Source organism: Paroedura picta, chromosome 11 (genome assembly GCF_049243985.1).
Source record: "Paroedura picta isolate Pp20150507F chromosome 11, Ppicta_v3.0, whole genome shotgun sequence".
Taxonomy (NCBI): Eukaryota; Metazoa; Chordata; class Lepidosauria; order Squamata; family Gekkonidae; genus Paroedura; species Paroedura picta.
The window spans coordinates 14,798,440-14,817,691 of record NC_135379.1 but is presented as its reverse complement, the minus strand read 5'-3'; the positions used below and the strand labels follow the sequence as shown (position 1 = coordinate 14,817,691).

At 44.7% G+C, this 19,252-nt stretch overlaps 1 protein-coding gene across 1 annotated transcript in view; it reads left to right on the top strand.

Moving 5' to 3' along the window:
- Positions 1-19,252, top strand: part of GPR158 (G protein-coupled receptor 158) — a 118,129-nt gene that overhangs the window by 49,966 nt on the left and 48,911 nt on the right. Inside the window, exon 3 of the mRNA XM_077303043.1 lies at positions 13,005-13,107. Within this exon, the coding sequence (XP_077159158.1) occupies positions 13,005-13,107 (103 nt within the window). The remainder of the gene's footprint in view (positions 1-13,004; positions 13,108-19,252) is intronic.

The window sequence follows — 19,252 nt, the reverse complement described above, 5'->3', positions numbered from 1 at the left end:
GAATAGTGTATAGTGTTGGGCCTTGCCACACCAATAAATATATTTATTGGTTTGCAAAGGCCGTTGCATGCATTGCCTATGTAGAGGCATTAGCTTTCCAGCTCAGGAATCCACCTCAAGGGATTTACACCATCTTTCTACCCTTTGGGCTGCTTATATTGTACCCATGGAAAAAATGCTAGCCACTGTGCTCTGATTCCAAATGGCCTGATACAATGGAAACCACCTGACTTTGTGTGTCTTTTGATTTCTCCTTTAAAGTACTGCCTTCTATAATTTCCTTTAGAAAGTTCCTTTAAAATTTTCCAACCATTAGGCCATTGTCCCCTCCCTTCCTTCTGTCTTGTCAAAAGATATGATGCCGACTGGATTCCGGGGATGAGCCTTGAAGGATAATAACAGGGATAGGCTAGAGCAGGGCTGGCCAAACTGTGGCTCTCCAAATCTCCATGTTGGCAGAGGCTCATGGTGACTGTAACCCATGGACATCTGGAGAGCCACCATCTGGCTGCCCCCATGCTAGAGGGTCAGGAGCTGACACTGTTCCGGGAAAGGGAGCTGGGTTTCATATGGGAATAAAGGCTGGAGCAGGCTTGAAGAGCTTAACAGACAGCAAGAACAAGGGAGCACTGGGCAGGTCCATCAAGGTGTACAAGGCTGAAACAGTGTAACTCTAAGCAGAGCTACACCCTCTGTTAAATCTCTTAGGATTGCACTGGAAGTCAGGCCAAAGGATAGTGAACTATATAAGTAGAGCCTAAGCCACAAATACTTAGGATTCAGCTTTGTATGTGGGTAACTAAGCAGGACTTGAGCTTTCAAAGTAAGACAGCACAAATTCTGTCTTCACAGGGTTGCCAGGTCCCTCCTGGCAGCTGGCAGGATGGGGAGGGGGGAATTACCAGGAGTGGGAAGGAAGCCCAGGTAATGTCACCGTTGACATGTCTCTGTCACATCTGGCTGTGGCATGGCAGCAATGTCCTGGTATCAGGGTAAAAACTCTACGGTAAAAATGGCTTCTCCTATAAAGTTGTTGCCCAAATACTCTGGCATGGCTCAGAATGCATTAGCAGGATATTGCCAGGGTGATGATGTCACTTCCTGTGCACACCGGAAGCGATGTTGTCACATCACCAGTGATGTCTCCCAGGCCATCCTCTTCATCTTGTTAAGTTCCTCTGCTGGCTAGCTGATTGGGGGCAAGGCCTGTCCGTGCCTCCATCCCTGCCTCCACTGGGGGGTTGGGCTGGCAACCCCATGTCTACAACATCTGGACTCCCAAGCTCCTTTGTGATTGTCGCCTCACATCTCCGAAATGATGAAACCTTATTGAAAAATACAGGAAAGGAGGCTGTTAGGTGCAGTACCAGCTCAGATAGGCAATTTCTTGGATGGACTGCCAGGAATGGATTGCTTAAACTGCAGCTCCAATCCAAGATGGGCAGAATCTGTGCAAATAGGATTTCCTTCTCCACCTTAAATTATCCTGCACACACTTGTTGTAAGGGTTGTGTGGATAGGGATGGTTGTGTCTGTGTTGTTGTTGTTTGGCATGGCTCAGAAGATACTGCTGACACGGAAAATAATTTCCTGAAGCAACACACCCTTTAGATAAATCCTCCTCTCCACCTCCCCGTGGTGACACTGAAAATAGGCTTGCACTTGAAATGCCTGTAGCTATATGGCAGGGCGAAAAGTATTCAGCTTTGGTAATGGGGGAGAGTAGGTTTCTGGGTTATTGTGGGGAAGGAAGCAAATCGCATTCTTGGAATAGAGCCCTGTAGACTGGGAGTGTTTTGCTTCAGCTTTCTCATTTATTTTCTCCCCTACCTGCTCTGTCCGTAGCGCTTTCATAACTTGTCTTTACACAAGTGGGGGAGTGTGGAATTGAGCCCGGCTTGCCAGATTAGAAGTCCGCACTCCTAACCACTACACCAAGCTGGCTTTCCGCACTCCTAACCGCTACACCAAACTGCTGCCATGTAGAAGCAGGGCAGACCCAAAGTTACTCCCTTCTTTGTCCATTGAAGTCTGGAAAGGGCCAAATGTATCTTCTGGGAAAGGAATTTCGGAGGCTCACAGTTTTCAGCTGCGGATGGCAGTTTGAAGGGTGGGAGGGGGGTAATGGGATGAAAACCCAACATGACAGCATGACATCAGGGTGACACTTTAGGGTTCATCCAAAACTCTGTGGTTTAACCAGTTTTGGGTCTGTTTTTCTCAAGCTGCTTGTAAACTCTCGTGAGTGGCCATGAAGCCAATGCATCTGCACTAGAACGTTCAAGCAGCTTGAGAGAATGAGACAATTATCAGACAAATGGGCATTTTCTGTAGGCTCCGTCTCCATTGATTTTGTTAACCTGAAAAATAAGTTTTAAAACTCTGCTGCTAATACTGGTTGTTTTATGTGCTTTCCACTCTATCATTATGTGTGTCCATAATTAGACCTCTGAAGAAGGCCCAATTTGGTTTGAAATGCGTTAGGTCTACAGTTCACTGCTGAATACTGCATATTATGTTTTTCTAAGAATAGCCCATGGGCTTTGTGTGTGTTTTTAATTTCATAAGTAGCACACAATAAATGTTTATATACTTTTATCATTTATATTGTCCAGATACCCAGCCTTTAGGGTCCTAACCAATTTTCAACGTTCTTTTTTGTTGTTGTTGTTCTTGTCCTTTCAAGTTTCTCTCCCCTTTTTGTTTTTCTTTTGTTTAACTCGTTTTTGCCAGAACTGATGCTGTGAGCTAGCATGACACCAGCATGTCCTCCCCTTTTCCCACATTTTCCCCACTGGTCTTTGATGCACTGCAGGAGGACATGGGGGAATTGTTCCAGAGGACCCATTGCATTATATTTTATCCTTACTCTCTCTATAGAGCCCAAGACCAAATTTCTCACCTCAGTTTTAATGGGTTTAAATTCTTCTTCAGACTCTGAGAGGCTGATCTTTCTTCTCTCCGATGTTGATCTATTTGTGTCTTGTGGACTGTTTACGCACTGGGAACTTTACTACCCCAACTCCCATGCAGGAGTACAAATAGGGGGTGGATGAGGCACACGAGGCCAAATGCTCCCCCATGTGGGTGCAGGAAGAGGTGGGGCAACCTGCCACAACTAAAACTCCAGCCTGCAGCCCAGCATGAAACCTCCGGTGCGTAAATGATCATAGAGTGTCACTCTTAGGTTTAGCAGTTGAGAAAATATGGGCTAGAGCCACATCTAAAGAGGGCAATGCTTTTTATTGGATTGGTAACTTTCTGGTTAGATTGTTTTAATGTTTTGTATTGTTTTAATGTTGATGTCCCTTGGACTGCAAGGTGAACAAACTGGTCAGTCCTAGAGGAGATTAGCCCGTACTGCTCTTTAGAAGGCCAGATCCTGAAGATGAAACTCAAATACTTTGGCCACCTCATGAGAAGGAAGGACTCCCTGGAGAAGAGCCTAATGCTGGGAGCAATTCAGGGCAAAAGAAGAAGGGGACGACAGAGAATGAGGTGGCTGGATGGAATCACTGAAGCAGTCGGTGCAAACTTAAATGGACTTTGAGGAATTGTAGAGGACAGGAAGGCCTGGAGGATCATTGTCCATGGGGTCGCGATGGGTCAGACACGACTTTGCAACTAGCCTAGCAAGAATAAAATAACTACACTAATTTTTATGGTTCCCCCTTCCCTCCCACTGAATTAAACACTGAATGAGTCAGGAGTTAAATATGTCCTCATATCGCAACGCTTCCTCAATCTTCACCGCAGTTATATAGGTGATGCTAGTTGTCTTTTAAAAATATCACCAGGAATCCTAATCACTGGTCACTGGTATCTAGCTTGACTGCTAGAATAATCACTGACCTTGCTTTAGTGCAGGGGTAGTCAAACTGCGGCCCTCCAGAGGTCCATGGCCTACAATTCCCATGAGCTCCTGCCAGCAAATGCTGGCAGGGGCTCCTGGGAATTGTAGTCCATGGACCTCTGGAGGGCCGCAGTTTGACTACCCCTGCTCTAGTGTCTTTCATTCAATGGCCTTTGACTCCCACTAGCAACCATAAGCGAAGAGAGGAGAACTCCTCTTGCATATATAGCTCAGCCCCTGGGAGGTGGAAATGTATTAGCCATTAATGTGTCATCTTTGACATCCAGCAGGCTCTTATTGTCAACTTAAAAGCAAACTTTGATGAAACAAGCTATAAGATCCTTTATGCTTGAAGGAACCTGCGACTCCCAGAATCAAGGACATACATCCTGTCAGCAAAACAGGATCCCGCAATATCAAGGAGACTATTAATGCATAGCAGTTGACTGAACATTACAACACAGACTCCACAGGACTGACCAGCCACTGTCTCAAAGAAGTGTTTGTCTGACAGAGGGAATTTTATTCAATGCCTTGTTGTGTGACAGAATGAACTGGATGGGGTGTCATAAAAATAGGCCCTCAGGCACAACAGATGTAGGTTCCTTAGAAGGGGAGAGCAGAAGTAGAATCTGATTGGAGCCCCCGAAGCTTTTTCGTTAGCTAGTAGCTATCAACCTTCAATGACAGAAGAAAATTTTGGCCGCTTCAGCCATCTCCAGAAATAATCATAGAATCATAGAGTTGGAAGGGACCTCATGGGTCATCTAGTCCAACCCGCTGCACCATGCAGGACACTCACATCCCAATTGCTCACCCACTGTAACCTGCCATTCCCTTGAGCCTTCACAGAATCAGCCTCTCCGTCAGATGGCTATCTAGCCTCTGTTTAAAAATTTCCAAAGATGGAGAACCCACCACCTCCCGAGGAACCCTGTCCCACTGAGAAACCGCTCTAATTGTCAGGAACTTCTTCCAGATGTTTAGATGGAATTTCTTTTGAATTAATTTCATCCCATTGGTTCTGGTCCGTCCCTCTGGGGCAAGAGAGAACAACTCTGCTCCATCCTCTATATGGCACCCTTTTAAATACTTGAAGATGGTTGTCAGATCTCCTCTCAGTCGCTTCCTCTCCAGGTTAAACAGACCAAGCTCCCCCAACCTTTCCTCATATGTCTTGGTCTCCAAACCCCTCACCATCTTTGTTACCCTCCTCTGGACACGCTCCATTGGAACCAAAATGGTTATTTCTTAATTGGGCACAACACAATGATTGGATTGTACATACACTCAATCTAATCTAACAAGATGACCCCGGAGGTCCCAACTCTATGATTCTAAGTCATTGTACTTTGTGTCAGATTCTTCCAATGGCAGCTAACTGTGACTGGGGTGAGATTGAGAGGGACATGGATGATAGAACACTGCCTTGTCACAAGGAAGCTGCACTTCCTGCACAGTGTTTCACTGGAAAGCAAGAAATGCCGGCATATTCTTCACACACGCTATTCAATGAATCACAGCAGCAAGGAGGTAGGTTTTATCAGCTGGTACTGCAAGGACATGGTAGCCCTGAAGTGTAGGGTTGCCAGACTCCTGTGCCCATGTTTCCTGTAAACATAACATACACAGGAATAGGAAAAAAAATCAGAGTCATGTAGTTTGTTCCCTCACCCCATCAGGTTCTAACACAGTAAATTTAACAATCAATTGGATTTCTCTGATGTTTCTAGTTCCCCCTCTAAATCCATAAAAACACACCCGTTTTTAAAGGAGGCCGCTTGATCTGGGACAGAGGGGTTATCAACTGAGTTCTGTACAGGAGGCCTACACGTTCCCAACTCAAAATCCTCAAGGTCACAGCCAAGCGTCTCATCTCCGCCTCCCTTTCCTTGAACAGAGTGTTGAGAAAAGGCGTATTCTTGAGGCGGGGAGAACTGTCTGTCTCTCGGGGAAACTCTTGAGGCATTAAGGAAAGTAGAGGATGGTAAGACTGGACTGGGCGGGAGAGGAACTACCTCTGCATTAACTGCTACCGGCAGAGAAGTCTGAGGCACTAATGCAGAACTGCCATCCTGAATTCCCAGAAGCCTAGATCTCAGTTGTTCCATCTAGTGGTAATCGCCACTTGCTCTGAGACTGGCAGAGCTGGACAAGAACCAATCAAATCCTCCTCAGAGGTGTCTTCAAGAACGGGGACGCTGAGCGCTGATTTCTGTGTGGACAGAAAGGTCAACCCAAATAATTAAACCAGGCACTGACTGGTATTCACTGAAGGGGTTTATCTGCTGCTAAAGAACTAGATGGATATGAAATTTTTGAATTTAAAAGTGGAGATTGTATTATGTTGGCAAAAACCTGTACTGGGAAAACTCCTTTTCTGCCAAAGCAGTCTGGTGGGAGTAACTGGACGATTACAAGTTAATAACAATTTATGTGCAATTTTACAACCAATTTGATTCTATTATCCATCTCTTAAACTTCAAACCCGTTATTTCCTCCCAAAGAAGTCCAGGGCAGTGTGCTTAGTTCTGCTTTCCTCTGCTTTATCGTCACCAGAACTCTATGAATCACAGAATCATAGAGTTGGAAGGGGCCAGACAGGCCATCTAGTCCAACCCCCTGCTCTACGCAGGATCAGCCCAAAGTTGGGGGTGGTGAGAACAAGAATGACTGGCCTGAGGCCTTTCCGTGAGCTTCAAGGCTGAGTGGAGCTCTGAACCCAGATCTCTCCCAGATCTTAGTAAGCACTGTGCCCCATTCACACTGCTCAGTTTCTCTCCCATTGGTCAGATCAGTATAACATTGTTAGAAAGAGAGAAATATCGCAGTGATTGCGGTGGCAAGCTGAATGGTTTCATGAATGTTGGGCATCCCCGTTGGCACTCACTTTATCCGTGTGTTTTCCAGCCGTGTGAAGGGTTACTTCAGTCCCTCTCTGCCAGCTGCGATCACAGCGGTCTGTGACCCACGAAACTGATGCGTCTGGTAAATCGTGACCCTGTTGTTTTCCTGCTATAGCGTAGCTCCATTTCCGAAGGGACTGTCCTGCTGCTTCAGAGAAAGGCAACTGTCTTGCCGAGGGACGGGGTGGTTACTGGAAAACCACAGGTCTTAGAAGTTACTATTGAGAGACTTAAGTCGGCTGTTGGGCAAGATGGTTTTCCATGCCTGAAGCATTGTTTCGGTGTAATGTTTACAGAAGAATCCTCTAGCTGCAGAACGTAACAGGTTGTGACGGCTTTTGGATTGCAGGAAGTGTAGGGCAGGGGTAGTCAACCTGTGGTCCTCCAGATGTCCATGGACTACAATTCCCATGAGCCCCTGCCAGCATTTGCTGGCAGGGGCTCATGGGAATTGTAGTCCGTGGACATCTGGAGGACCACAGGTTGACTACCCCTGGTGTACGGGACTTTGTGCTCAAGACCCTTTGCTTGATGATAATTGGAGGGGATGGTCTCCTTCAGCCTCAGGCATATGATTTCAATAAGTAAGCGGATTCATTTGATTTTAACTCTATGAAGCAGCTGGTCCATCAGTTATCTGGTTTCTTGTCAAGTGACAAATTGCTTTGCTTAAAGAGAGCCAAGCTATGTGTATATCCATGTCGGAAACAGCTTGGTGTTGTGGTTAGGAACAGCCAGGTTTGATTCCTTGCTCCTCCACATGCAGCCAGCTGGGTGATCTTGGGCTCATCACAGCCTTGATAGTGCTGTTCTTACAGAGCAGTCCTGTCAGAGCTCTCTCAGCCTCATCTACCTCACAGAGTGTCTGTTATGGGGAGAGGGAGGGACGGCGATTGTAAGCTGCTTGGAGACACCTTTGTCCAATGAAAAGTGGGGTATAAAAACCAACTCTTCTTTTTCATCTGTGTGTGGGACGTTTCCTATGGAGACTCCTTGGGAGGCTGAAGATTGGGCATCCAGAGCGCACTGGGCCAGAGTCCCCAAAGCGGTGCCATGAGCACCAGGATGCCTGCAGACACCTTTTTTTGTGTCCAGCTAGTCTTTTTAGAAAGTGGGTGGGGCCTGGTTAGGCTTTTGCACAGCAAGACTTCTGATTGGCTGTTGGAGAGCTGATTGGCTGTGCAGATTTGTAAGATGCCGCAAAGATCTTCACTGTATGCTTAAGATAAACTTGAGTGTGTACAAGAATATTTTTAAACTGGATGTTCATTTTAAAAGACATCCTTGCCCTGCCAAAGGAGGCCAGAACTCTGTGGGACCTACCACAGTTCCGCATGGCTTGTAGGGCAGAGATGTTCCATCAGGTCTATGGTTGAGGCCTAATAAGAACCAATATTGATCTCTCAAACCTCCCAGCCACACCTACATCTGCCTTCGTCATCTGTTTGACCATTGGTCCAATCCCAGACTGGAATTTTGTGGGCAAACACTGGGGATAATTTATTCTGGAATTTTAACGCCCATTAGATTTTAGAGTGAACTAGATAGTTTAATGGAATTTTAAATATGACGCTATCTGCCCTGTGCCACCCAAGACAGAGCAGAATAGAAATTTAATAAAGAATAATATTAATAATTATGTTAAACACAGCTTCTGCTTGAATGTCAAAGTGTTACTATTAGACCTATGCATGACCTCACTGCCTGAGATTTTGGGGTTGTTTCTTCTTCTTGTGGCAGCCATTTTATTTTATTATATTTCTTTCAATTGATTTTCTTTTTTGAACGTTGTTCTTGGCTCCACCTCTTTTGGCAGCCATTTTGTGGTTTGCACGTAAAGGGGTATGTCATCAGAATTCCAAAAGTGCCTTCAGGCTCAAAAGGTTGGGGGCTCTCAGTGCTCGACTTTGAAAATGTGCCCCTTTCATCTTTGCAGAGCTCCTTGTAAGGTTATCTCAAGCCCTCTTTGCAAATACCTGTCGCTTACTGGTCCCTCTGTGTGCACGTGTGCACTCTAGCGAGCAAAAGCCACCCTGGATGCCTGTCGTGAATAATAGATACCAGTTCTTTCTTCACATTTTAACTCCATCGGAAAAACTCGATCCCATCACTGAAGTTTATGAGCCTGCACCTAGCAATTTCTAAATAACACAGACAACATAACAGCTTTCTTATTTTCCAGGGGATGAACTGTGCATAGGCAATGCATATCTCTATGCCTGGAGGTCATATTGTTTCCTATGCAGAGATTGGGGGGGGGGCATTTACTGGACAGTCTTTGACTGCAGAAAATTTCCCATTTCGAAATATTCCTTGTTTCATAACACTAATGATGCTGTTGTCGTGTTAGGCAAGGTTGACAGTTTCAAAGTTAAAACGTCAACGTTTCTTCGGGCGAGTCTCCCTACAAATTGTAGAAAGAGTACACGTGTGCTTAACTGATGTGTAAACCATGAGGGGGGTGGAATATCACCACACTTACATACAATAAGCCAAATTAAGCAATCACATTAAGCATTCACAATTTTGTTATTTTACTGAATTTATACCATGTCTTTTTGCCCTCCCCAGGGTCACTGAGGCAGCTCTGATTTAGTCTGCACTGCCAAAGGTAAATTTCTTAGAAGTCACACGGTAGAAGAGGTATCCTCATCGCCATATGGAATTTAGAAGTAATGCTGATTATATTGGGGAGAATGACAGAGAAGCTGATATGTCCCATAGGTTTCTCTGCAATAGAGCCATTCTGTTGAAATAGATGAGTGACATACACGGCATATTCTTCACAATTCTTTGGGTGCTCTAAAAGGGTGTCAGCAGTTTTCCGTGTCATTGGTTTCCTTTTTAGAAATTTAAACAGTGTGACTAAAGTACACACACTGTTCTCTTTAGGTTTTTCATAATCGTTAAATAGGGGTGCCAGCTCCATTGGAGCAGCTGGCAAGGGATGGGAGGTGCACTTACCAGGATCGGGAAGGAATGGCAGAAGATAACCGGATGTATCTATGTAACCCAGAAATGACATAAGCACATTGGGGATGTGGGGGAGGGGTGAATGCTGTAACTTTGGGGGAATTATGGTAGAATTATCTATCATAGAGTTTTGCCCCAAACCTGGAGCATCGTCCCTGATGTGCTTAGGTCACCTCCGGGTCATGTAGGTGCATCTGGTTAATTCCTGGCATTCTTCCCTTTGCCGGAGGCTTAAAAAGACAGGAGGTAATGCATTTCTATGCATTTAGCAGAACAGATTTGAAGTAAACAGAAGCCCTTTGTGATATTAACGTATTATCATGGTGGGGAAATCTTAACGGCATTACAAAGCCTCTGCCTTTTTCAAACACTGTTGACATATACCGTGGGCCATTTCCCACGGCTTAAAAATAGCACAATGGTTGCTAATTGAAAACGCTACTAATTTGGCATTACCCACGACGTCGTAGACAATCTGCAACACTCCTGAAACCGATCAGCAATAAGCGCTTCGTTTTAGCGCTTTCAGGGGAATCCAGAAAAGTGGATTCACCCTCCGGATGGCGATACACTCCTGCAACCAATCTGCAACACTAGCGCTAAAGACCTGTGCGTTACCATTGTTGCTGGTTCTTCAAAGTCCCTCCCCCTGGCTCTCTTCTCTGAGCTTCCGGCGAAGCGATCGCCATTTTTTTTTTCTCGGAGCGAGCGGGGATAAACGCACCGGCGAGCCTCTTTCTGTTTAGAGGCTTCCCTGGCTTCATTCCTTCACCTTTAGTCACTAAGCACAAACCACTTAAAAGCCCGTTTGCTGAAATAAAGTCCCTTTATTTTTTACACATAAATTCAGCCGAAAATCGAGCCCGTGAGAAGGGGGGGGGGGATTTTTTTTTATCACTCGAGGCAGCGTGCAAACGATCATACAATCAAACGACAGCTCACATTAGGCAGCTGGATGGGTCTCTCCGTAGCAACGAATCTACACAGATTCGTTGCTATGGGTCTGTTTTTTTTTTAAAAACCTTTCTTAAAGGGAAAGCGGCTGTTTGGGAGCATGCTAACAGCTGCCCATTGGCTGCTTGACGGCCAGGGGCGGGACGAGCTTGGCAATAGCGCTTCCTTTCTAGCGATTTCTGCCGAGACCGGAAGCCTGTGGGAAACGCTAAAAAACGCAACTGATTCCACTACAAAGCCAGGTGTGCAAAACGACGAATTCCACTATTTTAAATGGCGATTTTTCATTCCGCAAACAATTTGCAACAAAGATCCCTGTGCGAAAAGGCCCCGTGTCTAACCAATAATTAGGACTTAGAGATAAATCAGCAGAGCTCCTGTGAATGACCTTGCATGAGAAGGAGGATCTAAAATTTAGGCAGTTGCTCTTCGACCATTCAGGAGCACCACTGGACCATGAAAGCTGTTGTTCATACATAATATCCAGGGAGAAGTTAATGAAACAGTGTGGTTTGCAATTCCCCATGAGTTCCACTCCAGCAACTGTACTGTGAGGGCAAGACTTCAGCACTTGTTAAATTCTCTCTTCTTCTGTTGTAATCCCCACCCACAACTCCTGGTGACATATTAAATATCTTCACAAGACAAAGGCTTAACAACAACTGTATGACAAAGCAACTAAAAACCGAATCTTCATGTTTACTACTACTACTACTACTACTACTACTACTACTACTACTACTACTACTACTACTACTACTACTACTACTATTACTATTTACATTTCTATACTGCTCTCCCAATATGGCTCAGGGCAGTGTACATGATGGGTTAAAATTAACAGTAAATTAAAACCAACACAGTAAAATCGACATTAACAGTATAAAACAGTATAAAACGTAATTAAAACATAAGTAATAAATTAGCAGCATTAAGCCATAGCAGCCTCCAGATATTCACTGGTGTCATTCAGTGGAGGTGTTTTGCAGGGTAGGGCCATAGATGTTATTAAATCACTGGCCCCCAACGAAAGCTTGTTGCAAGAGCTCTGTCTCTCACGCCTTGCAGGATTGTGCCAGTTCCCACACTACCTGGATCTCCTCTGGGAGCTCATTCCGCCAAGTAGGGGCCAGGTCTGAAATCCTACACTGAATGAAGGATTTGAAAAAGAGCTGAGCAGGGTCAAACATGTTTGTTGAAAGAGATGAGAAGGTGGAGAGTGCCTTCTCTCGACCATGAGACCCCAAATTAACTCTGCCTTTCTGTGAACAGTGGTGTTATGTGGACCTACCTTTTAAAATTGGGTACAGGTAAAAAATTTCTTTATTCATAATGTTTGCTATCCAAACTTCAAATTAAAAAGCACTCAGGGCAATTTACCCACAAATTATTTTTATTTGTTAATATTTTGACATATATATCCATCAGAATTTCTCAGATGAAATAACAGTAGTCTTGTAGACTTGTACAGCACTTATTCTCACTCTAAGGATCACTAATTCAAGCATCCCAATCCATGTGAAATTGCTAACACCTCTTCTGTGCTTGCAGTGTAATATTTGCTCTGAGACAGTATGTCCTGTGCAGATCTAGAAAGGTGAGAGGGTGTTTCATTAAAGAGGAATAAAAAAAGATATAACTGTCTTATGATGTGTTGTTTTCAAAGATCAAACTCAGCTGTAGTATGCAAACTCTCAAGCTAATGATATTCATGCAAATTCGAGCGCTGTTTCTCAGACCATTTCTGCACGAGGAATCTGCCCCTGGACAGCCTTCGAATGTTGGCGGCTTTTAGAGCCCTCTACATATAACGGCACCTGCATCTCAAGGCTGTCAAGGAGCTGGGTCAAGTTTTGGCTGTTTGTAACTCGCAATGAGGGAAATCACCAAAACTGGATTTACCACCCTCAATCACACATCCCATCAGTGAGCAACCAGAGGCAAGTCCGTATGGAGGGGGAAAGGCACGATAATCTCTCTAGCATTGTCCCACCCTTGAACTCTATGACATTATGCTCCTCCATGGTTGCTCCCCAAATCTTCCTCTCTCCAAGCTCTTCCCCAGCCAATAGTTGTCATCCTTCCTTCTTATATATTGCTGTAATATATGAACGGCACATCCGTTCTGATGCTGAACTTCTGTCTGCAAACAGCTGTATACTTTTGAATTGTTGACACTTTCAGCCTCTTTTAACACTGTTTTACTTTCACTAGAAGTAAACCCTTTTTAGATTGCCAGGCTTAAGATGAGGATATACCGTACAAGATAAAGGATTGGACATGTTTTTCATTTGTCTGCCTATCTTTCTTTCTTACAGTGTATGCCAATTAAAGGTCTTGGATTTGTGCTGGGAGCCTACAAATGCATTTGCAAGGCTGGATTCTATCATCCCGAGATATTTTCAGTGAACAGCTTTCAGAGTAAGTGCCTTTGCTTCAGTTGGAAAGTGAGAGAGACTGCATTAATAATGCAAGATTCCTTTTTATCCTTGTCAGGGTTATACAGTATATTCCCACTGGCCTGAAATTCTGGGATTATATAATCACTTAAGGAATTTTAGCCCTGTGGTTTGTCATCTGTGATACTCTGGAGAACCCTGTTAAACATATCTACTTTTAGCAGATTTGATTGGTAAATAAATAATAAAATATTTTCAAAATTCCCTTCACTGATAGGCACCTACATGAGATCCGAAGCGAGTTCCCTTCTCTGCTTGACTTTTTGCTATTTCCCACCCACCCCCTTTTGCATTCTGATTTTGTTATTATACTATGTAAAGCAGCTGCTGTATTTCTCAGTGTAGAGACTTGAGAAGTAACCTTGATGTATTCTAGTTCCCTAAATCTGGGCAGCCAAATTTGCATATTATGCAAATTAATCTCTACCTATTCACATCTAGCATGTTTATTGTTGTGTTTCCCTTTGGCAACTGAGTTTGGTGGAGGGAAGAGGGAGAAGAGGGGGTTGCAATCCATTTTGGGGAGGGGTGAAATTTGGGGTCAAGGAGGGAGGAGGAAAGTGTGGGGTCGATCGCTGCAGATTTATCTCAGGCAGTGGAATGTCTGGGCTTTCGTAGAAATCTGTTTCGAGGGCATGACAACTCTTCTTTAAAATGTTCTATTTTTAGAACCCAGTTAGTCTAGGAAGCAGAAAATCAAGGCGAGCACACAAGTTTGTGCATCGTATTGTGGCTTTCCCTTGGCTAGGTTGTCAGAAGAGTTAAAGCATAACTCTTGACAAGGCATGCGATGTTGATTTGGAAAGTGTGCCTCCTCCAGTGTGCACAGGATGGAAACAGTTCAGTATATCCTACATGTCAGTCATAGATTTGCCTCTTGTCAGTGGTTAGAACAACTAAAGGACGTTTCTTACTAAATGACTAGGCACATTCCCCCTCCTGTCTAAGGATTTACAAGGATTAGAACTTTTTGAGGCGAGGGTTCTGAGCCAGCCAAGTGTTGAGCTGGGCCTGTGGAGATCTGGGTTCAGTTCCTGTTCGCTGTGAAATTTTCACCATGGAAGTTGGTTTCAGTACATGGAGATACTCAGATCAGTGGGCTCAGACTGAAGTCAATTCACCTAGAGCTTGATGGCCAAGGCAACCAACTCTGGCACCCTGAAGAAGCACCTGGTGAAACTGGTGAATTACAAGCCGGCTGCCAGTTGGTTGCTTGGTCATCAGGTCTACAAGAAAATCCCTTGTCGTCACTCGTTGAATCGTTGACTTTTTCTCTCTTTATTGGTTGATCACAGTTTGAATGTAATTTTGGGTGCTATGCCCCATTCTTTTCAAGATAACTTTTTGTTGCTAGTCAATTATAAATTCTCAATTTTTCATGTTCTTCAGTTTGTATATTATCTTTGTACAAGTAGACTTGTAGACTTGTACAGCACTTATTCTCACTGCAGAGCAGAGTGTTGGATTTTTTGCCCCCTCTGGGCCTCCATAGGATGGGGAAGAGCTGTCCACACGGACCTCTGCCAGGCTGGTCCCCCTTGGCCCCCGGATCACTTAAGGGAATCCAGAAAATATCCACATTCCCTTAAAGCAGGGCAACGGCAGCCTGACGCGTGCCACGCCTGGGAGGGGGCCGATTTAGTGGCAATATCACGTGGAAGTGGGGATTTAGCTTTCCTTCCATATAAACACTCCCTCCCGCCCCGCCTTTTCTGCCTGTGTGGAATCGGCCTAGGACAGGTTTTGCTTCATGCCAATTTTGTGTTATTTTATCAGTGGCCCAAAGTGCTGTTTCCTGGGATGTGATTTTTAGGTTCCTTTGTTTATAATGCAGTTAGTCAGACTGGAATTGCAGAAAGGCTTCATTCTCTGTGAAGCTCTTTGAAATCTCCTCAGTGCATTAGTTTGAGGGTGGTGGTGGTGGTGGTGGTGGGGGAAAGACTGTTTAACTAACTGCCAACTCTGCAAGCCCAGCAAGGGATCTGAAAGTCAAGCTGTGTTCTTGCTTGCTCACCATCGTTAATAATCAAGATTCTTGCCGGCCAGATGCTCCCGCCACTTAAAACTTTGCAAACCGTCTGCTTTCTGTGGGATTGCACAGTTGCAGGTCGAGGCAGAATTGAGAGGCAAGGGGGGGGGGGCAGCGGGGACAGCAGGGCAGATGGAATTCTCTTTGCAGTTCTGCTCATGATGCGAATGCTGGAAAAACAGCCCAATCCATTCTTTTTGAAGCACCGGTAGGGGCTCAGTGGATGTCACTCCTGCTGAAAGGAGGCGAGAGTTGTTGTGTTGTAGGCAAAGCTGCCTGAAAGGGTTTACATCTTTGAAAAGGGTATTTACACAGTAGGGGCCAGGCAGATTATTTATTGTATTTATTTCACGTGTAGCCTGCCTTTCTTCCCAGTGAGGGCCTTAAGCAGCTAACATTGCTCTCCTCTCTGCATTTTACCCTTAACACAACCCCGTGAGGAAGTTTAAGCGGAGATGGCCTAAGGTGGTCCAAGGTGACTCAGCAAGCTTCTATGGCCGAGTGGGGATTTGCATTCTGGTCTCCTGGGTCCTAATCCAACACTTCAACCAGTACGCTGCATGTGGCAGACTCCGTCATTTCACAAATGGATGACAAATCAGGAATGGAATGGAAGTGATCAAGACCAAGGGCCAGTATCTGAGAAGTCACATATAGCAATGAGGCCAGTGACCTGCTAATCACAATAGCCTCTTGACAGAGACATACAGATTGGGTCCAGATCTCCGTCTGGAGCCTAGGTTCCCCCCACTCCCAGGTCTTGGATCTCAGGCTTAGCTCCCAAGCTCCTGGCCTCTAAATGTCCACAGCCATAGCAACGTCTCCACCAGTCACAGTATATCTGTTCTAAACCTTGGCATTTGCAGGACTTCGTTTGCCAGATGGGATACATGTAGGGGAGGAGTATGTATCTGCCTTTCTTCCCAGGGAGGGCCTTTCTTCCCAGTGAGGACAGGAAGGCCTGGAGGATCATTGTCCATGCGGTCGCAATGAGTTGGACACGACTTCGCACCAACAACAACATGTATCTGCAGACATCCAGAGACCACAATAGTGTTAATCATGGGATACCAGTGAGACCTCCATAGTCACTTTGCGTATTCTATAATATGTGAACAGATGTACCACAGTCTAGAAACACACATACAAACTGTGCTGGGATATAGGTGTGCCCTTAGCTACAAGGATTATTCTGGTTGTTTGTTTTTTAATCCAACAACAACACAGATCTAGATGGAGACTGTGTACTTCATGCCAGATTTTATTCCATCATCCTCTACAGAAGACAATTCCTTGTTATTTAACTTTAGATTTTATTTTGCACGGCGTCCTATAGCACGAAGCTGCACAAATGTTAGTTAGGGAGGCCTGAATGCATTCAAAGCAAATGAACCAAGCAGGTTGGAGCCATTGTGGAATTAGGCAACAATGAAAGCATCTGATTCAGCATCTGTTCTATGAGTATCAAAGGAGTAACGGGGTCTGGCCAGCATATGTGAATAATAGGGATGGCTGGTTCTCTCCCGTGGCGTTGATGTTGATACAATATCTATTCCGAGGATTGCTTTCATACTTTCCTCTTTCTAGTACAGGAATCCTGAGCTGAAAATATTGTTCTTTGCCTGCTATGTTGAACATTCATCTCTTTGGTGTTTAATCCTATTTCCTGGGATATTTGATCCCAATTTGTAGAATCCTACCTAAAAATAACTAAAAACTCTTTGAACCATTCTCTGCACTTAAGAGTTCTTTCCTGTTCTGTTCAAAGAGTGAATCTTTTAAAGGGCGAATTTTTAACCTTAATTTAGCACATTTTAACCCAATTGCTTATCGTACTTAAACCTTCACGCATGGACATTTCCTACATGTAGACTGGGGGGCTTAGGGGCTTCTGTGCCCCTGGCCGCAGAAACTTCCTTCTCCTTCATGCCTTCTTCTGTTCTGCTTGGGCGAGTTGTAGAGCCTCCAATCTGGAGAGGGAAGAGGGTCTTCAGCATCTGGTCCTTCCTCCTCCCCACTAGGGTAAGGTGACCAGATTTTAACATTGGTAAAGTGGGACACCATTGACTGGGGGGGGGGTGTTCTTGATTAAAAATTTGGTCTATATGTAGCAACAAAAAGTTTCATAGAACGCATAGAATGCAAAATAGTATTGTAATATATATATTTTAAATTTCAACATAAGTACAATTTGCCAGGTGCCCCCAGATGTCCCTCCAAAAGTGGGACAATCTGGTCACCTTACACTAGGTCTTTCTTGCACAGCCTGGAGAAGACCTTGCCACTTCCTCACTAGCCTGCAGCTGCAGCCCCTTTCCCCCTTTCCCCCTTTCCCCTTACTCCGGTTAAACTGCGAAAACAGGGACACCGAGATGCCTGGATGGGAGCATAAACTAGCTGAATGCAGTGTAGTAAGTTACACACAAGGAATCTTCAATCTTTTGACGGAGCAAAAACAGTTCCGCAGGGCCTGCAGAAGGGAGCTCTTCCGCCAGGCATTTGGTTGAGACCAGGCATAACCAACAACATCTGCAGGGCCCCTGCTCCCTCCCTCCCAGAGATCCATCAATGCATTCTGCTCCTGGACCTGTTGCACTGTTACCATTGTTACAATTATCAGTTAATAGTATTAATGTTATGGTTATCTATAGATTATGGGTTGTTTCTTGTATTGTTTTCTACGTTTTATGTAAACTGCCTTGAGCCTCCAGGGAGGCCGGCATATAAATAAATAAATAAATAAATAAATAAATAAATAAATAAATAAATAAATAAATAAATACATACATACATACATACATACATACATACATACATACATACATACATACATACATACATACATACATACAATATCCGTTTAATAGTTCCCAAGGCATTTCGCTGTTCAGTGCTTTGTCAATGGATTCTGCAAACTTAGAAAAGGAAATATACAAAACAACAAGCCTTACTGAAATATCAGACCAAACTGAAAGAACATCATGAATACATACCAAAAAAGGCATTTAAACAAAGTGATTCTAGAAAAGTACTTTCATAGCACGAAATCTTAGGCAAAAATGAATAATACCTACAGTACATCAATTTGTACAACAATAATAATAAATACAAAAGGTCTACCTGATATGTATTAGTCTGATATGTATTTGTCTATTTGTCTATAGTCTAAATATTTCAACAGCCAATACCTGTAAAAGCAGGCAGATGTCTGTATAAATAGGCAAATTGATGTACTGTAGCTCTTATTCATTCTTGTGTCGAAGACTGAAGACTCCTTGACCGTTTACGCACTGGGAACTTCACTCACCCAGCTCTTATGCAGGAGCACAAATCTGGGGCGGATGAGGTGCACCAGGGCCAAATGCTCCCCCATATGGGTGCAGGAAGAGGTGGGGCAACTTGCCATGACTAAAACTCCAGCCTGCAGCCTGGCATGAAACCTCCAGTGCATAAATGGTCCTTCTGTGTCAACTCGCTACACTGGATTCAGCCGGTTTGGCATCCCAGTATCCCCTGTTTGGGCTATTGTTTTGGTTTTTCACTGGGTCCCACCCTTCTATCTTTTTATTGCCTGGGTAAACCAACAGCTGCTGTAGGTAGTGGCTGAAGTGCTCTTGCAGCATTTCCCCTCCTTGCTGCTGTTTTCCTAGCAGCTGGTTGAGTTGGGGCCCTTACTGTGCCACTGCTGTTGTCCCCACCGCAGTGGTTCTTGCTGCTGCTCTCCTGGTGGGCTTGTCTCTTGTGGCATCATGGGTTGCTGGTGTTTTGCCTCTTCTCAGCACTCACTGCCTGGGCCTGGCCAGCCCAGGAGTTGAGTCACCCAGGACGGATGTGGCACTGCTGGGCTCAGTTGAGTCATGTGGGCAAGGGTATGGTGCCACCCAGCTGACCTGTGATAGAGTAGGGTTGGCTGGGCAGGCAAGTTTCTCCATCAAAAAGGACAGCAGTGCTTCCTTGCTTCTTTTTGGCTCTTTCCCCAACACTCCTTTTCCATGACTGGTTCCTCCTTGGGATACTCCACAGTTGAACAGTAGACCACACGAAATATAAAGCATCTGATTTATCCAAGCTGATTTAT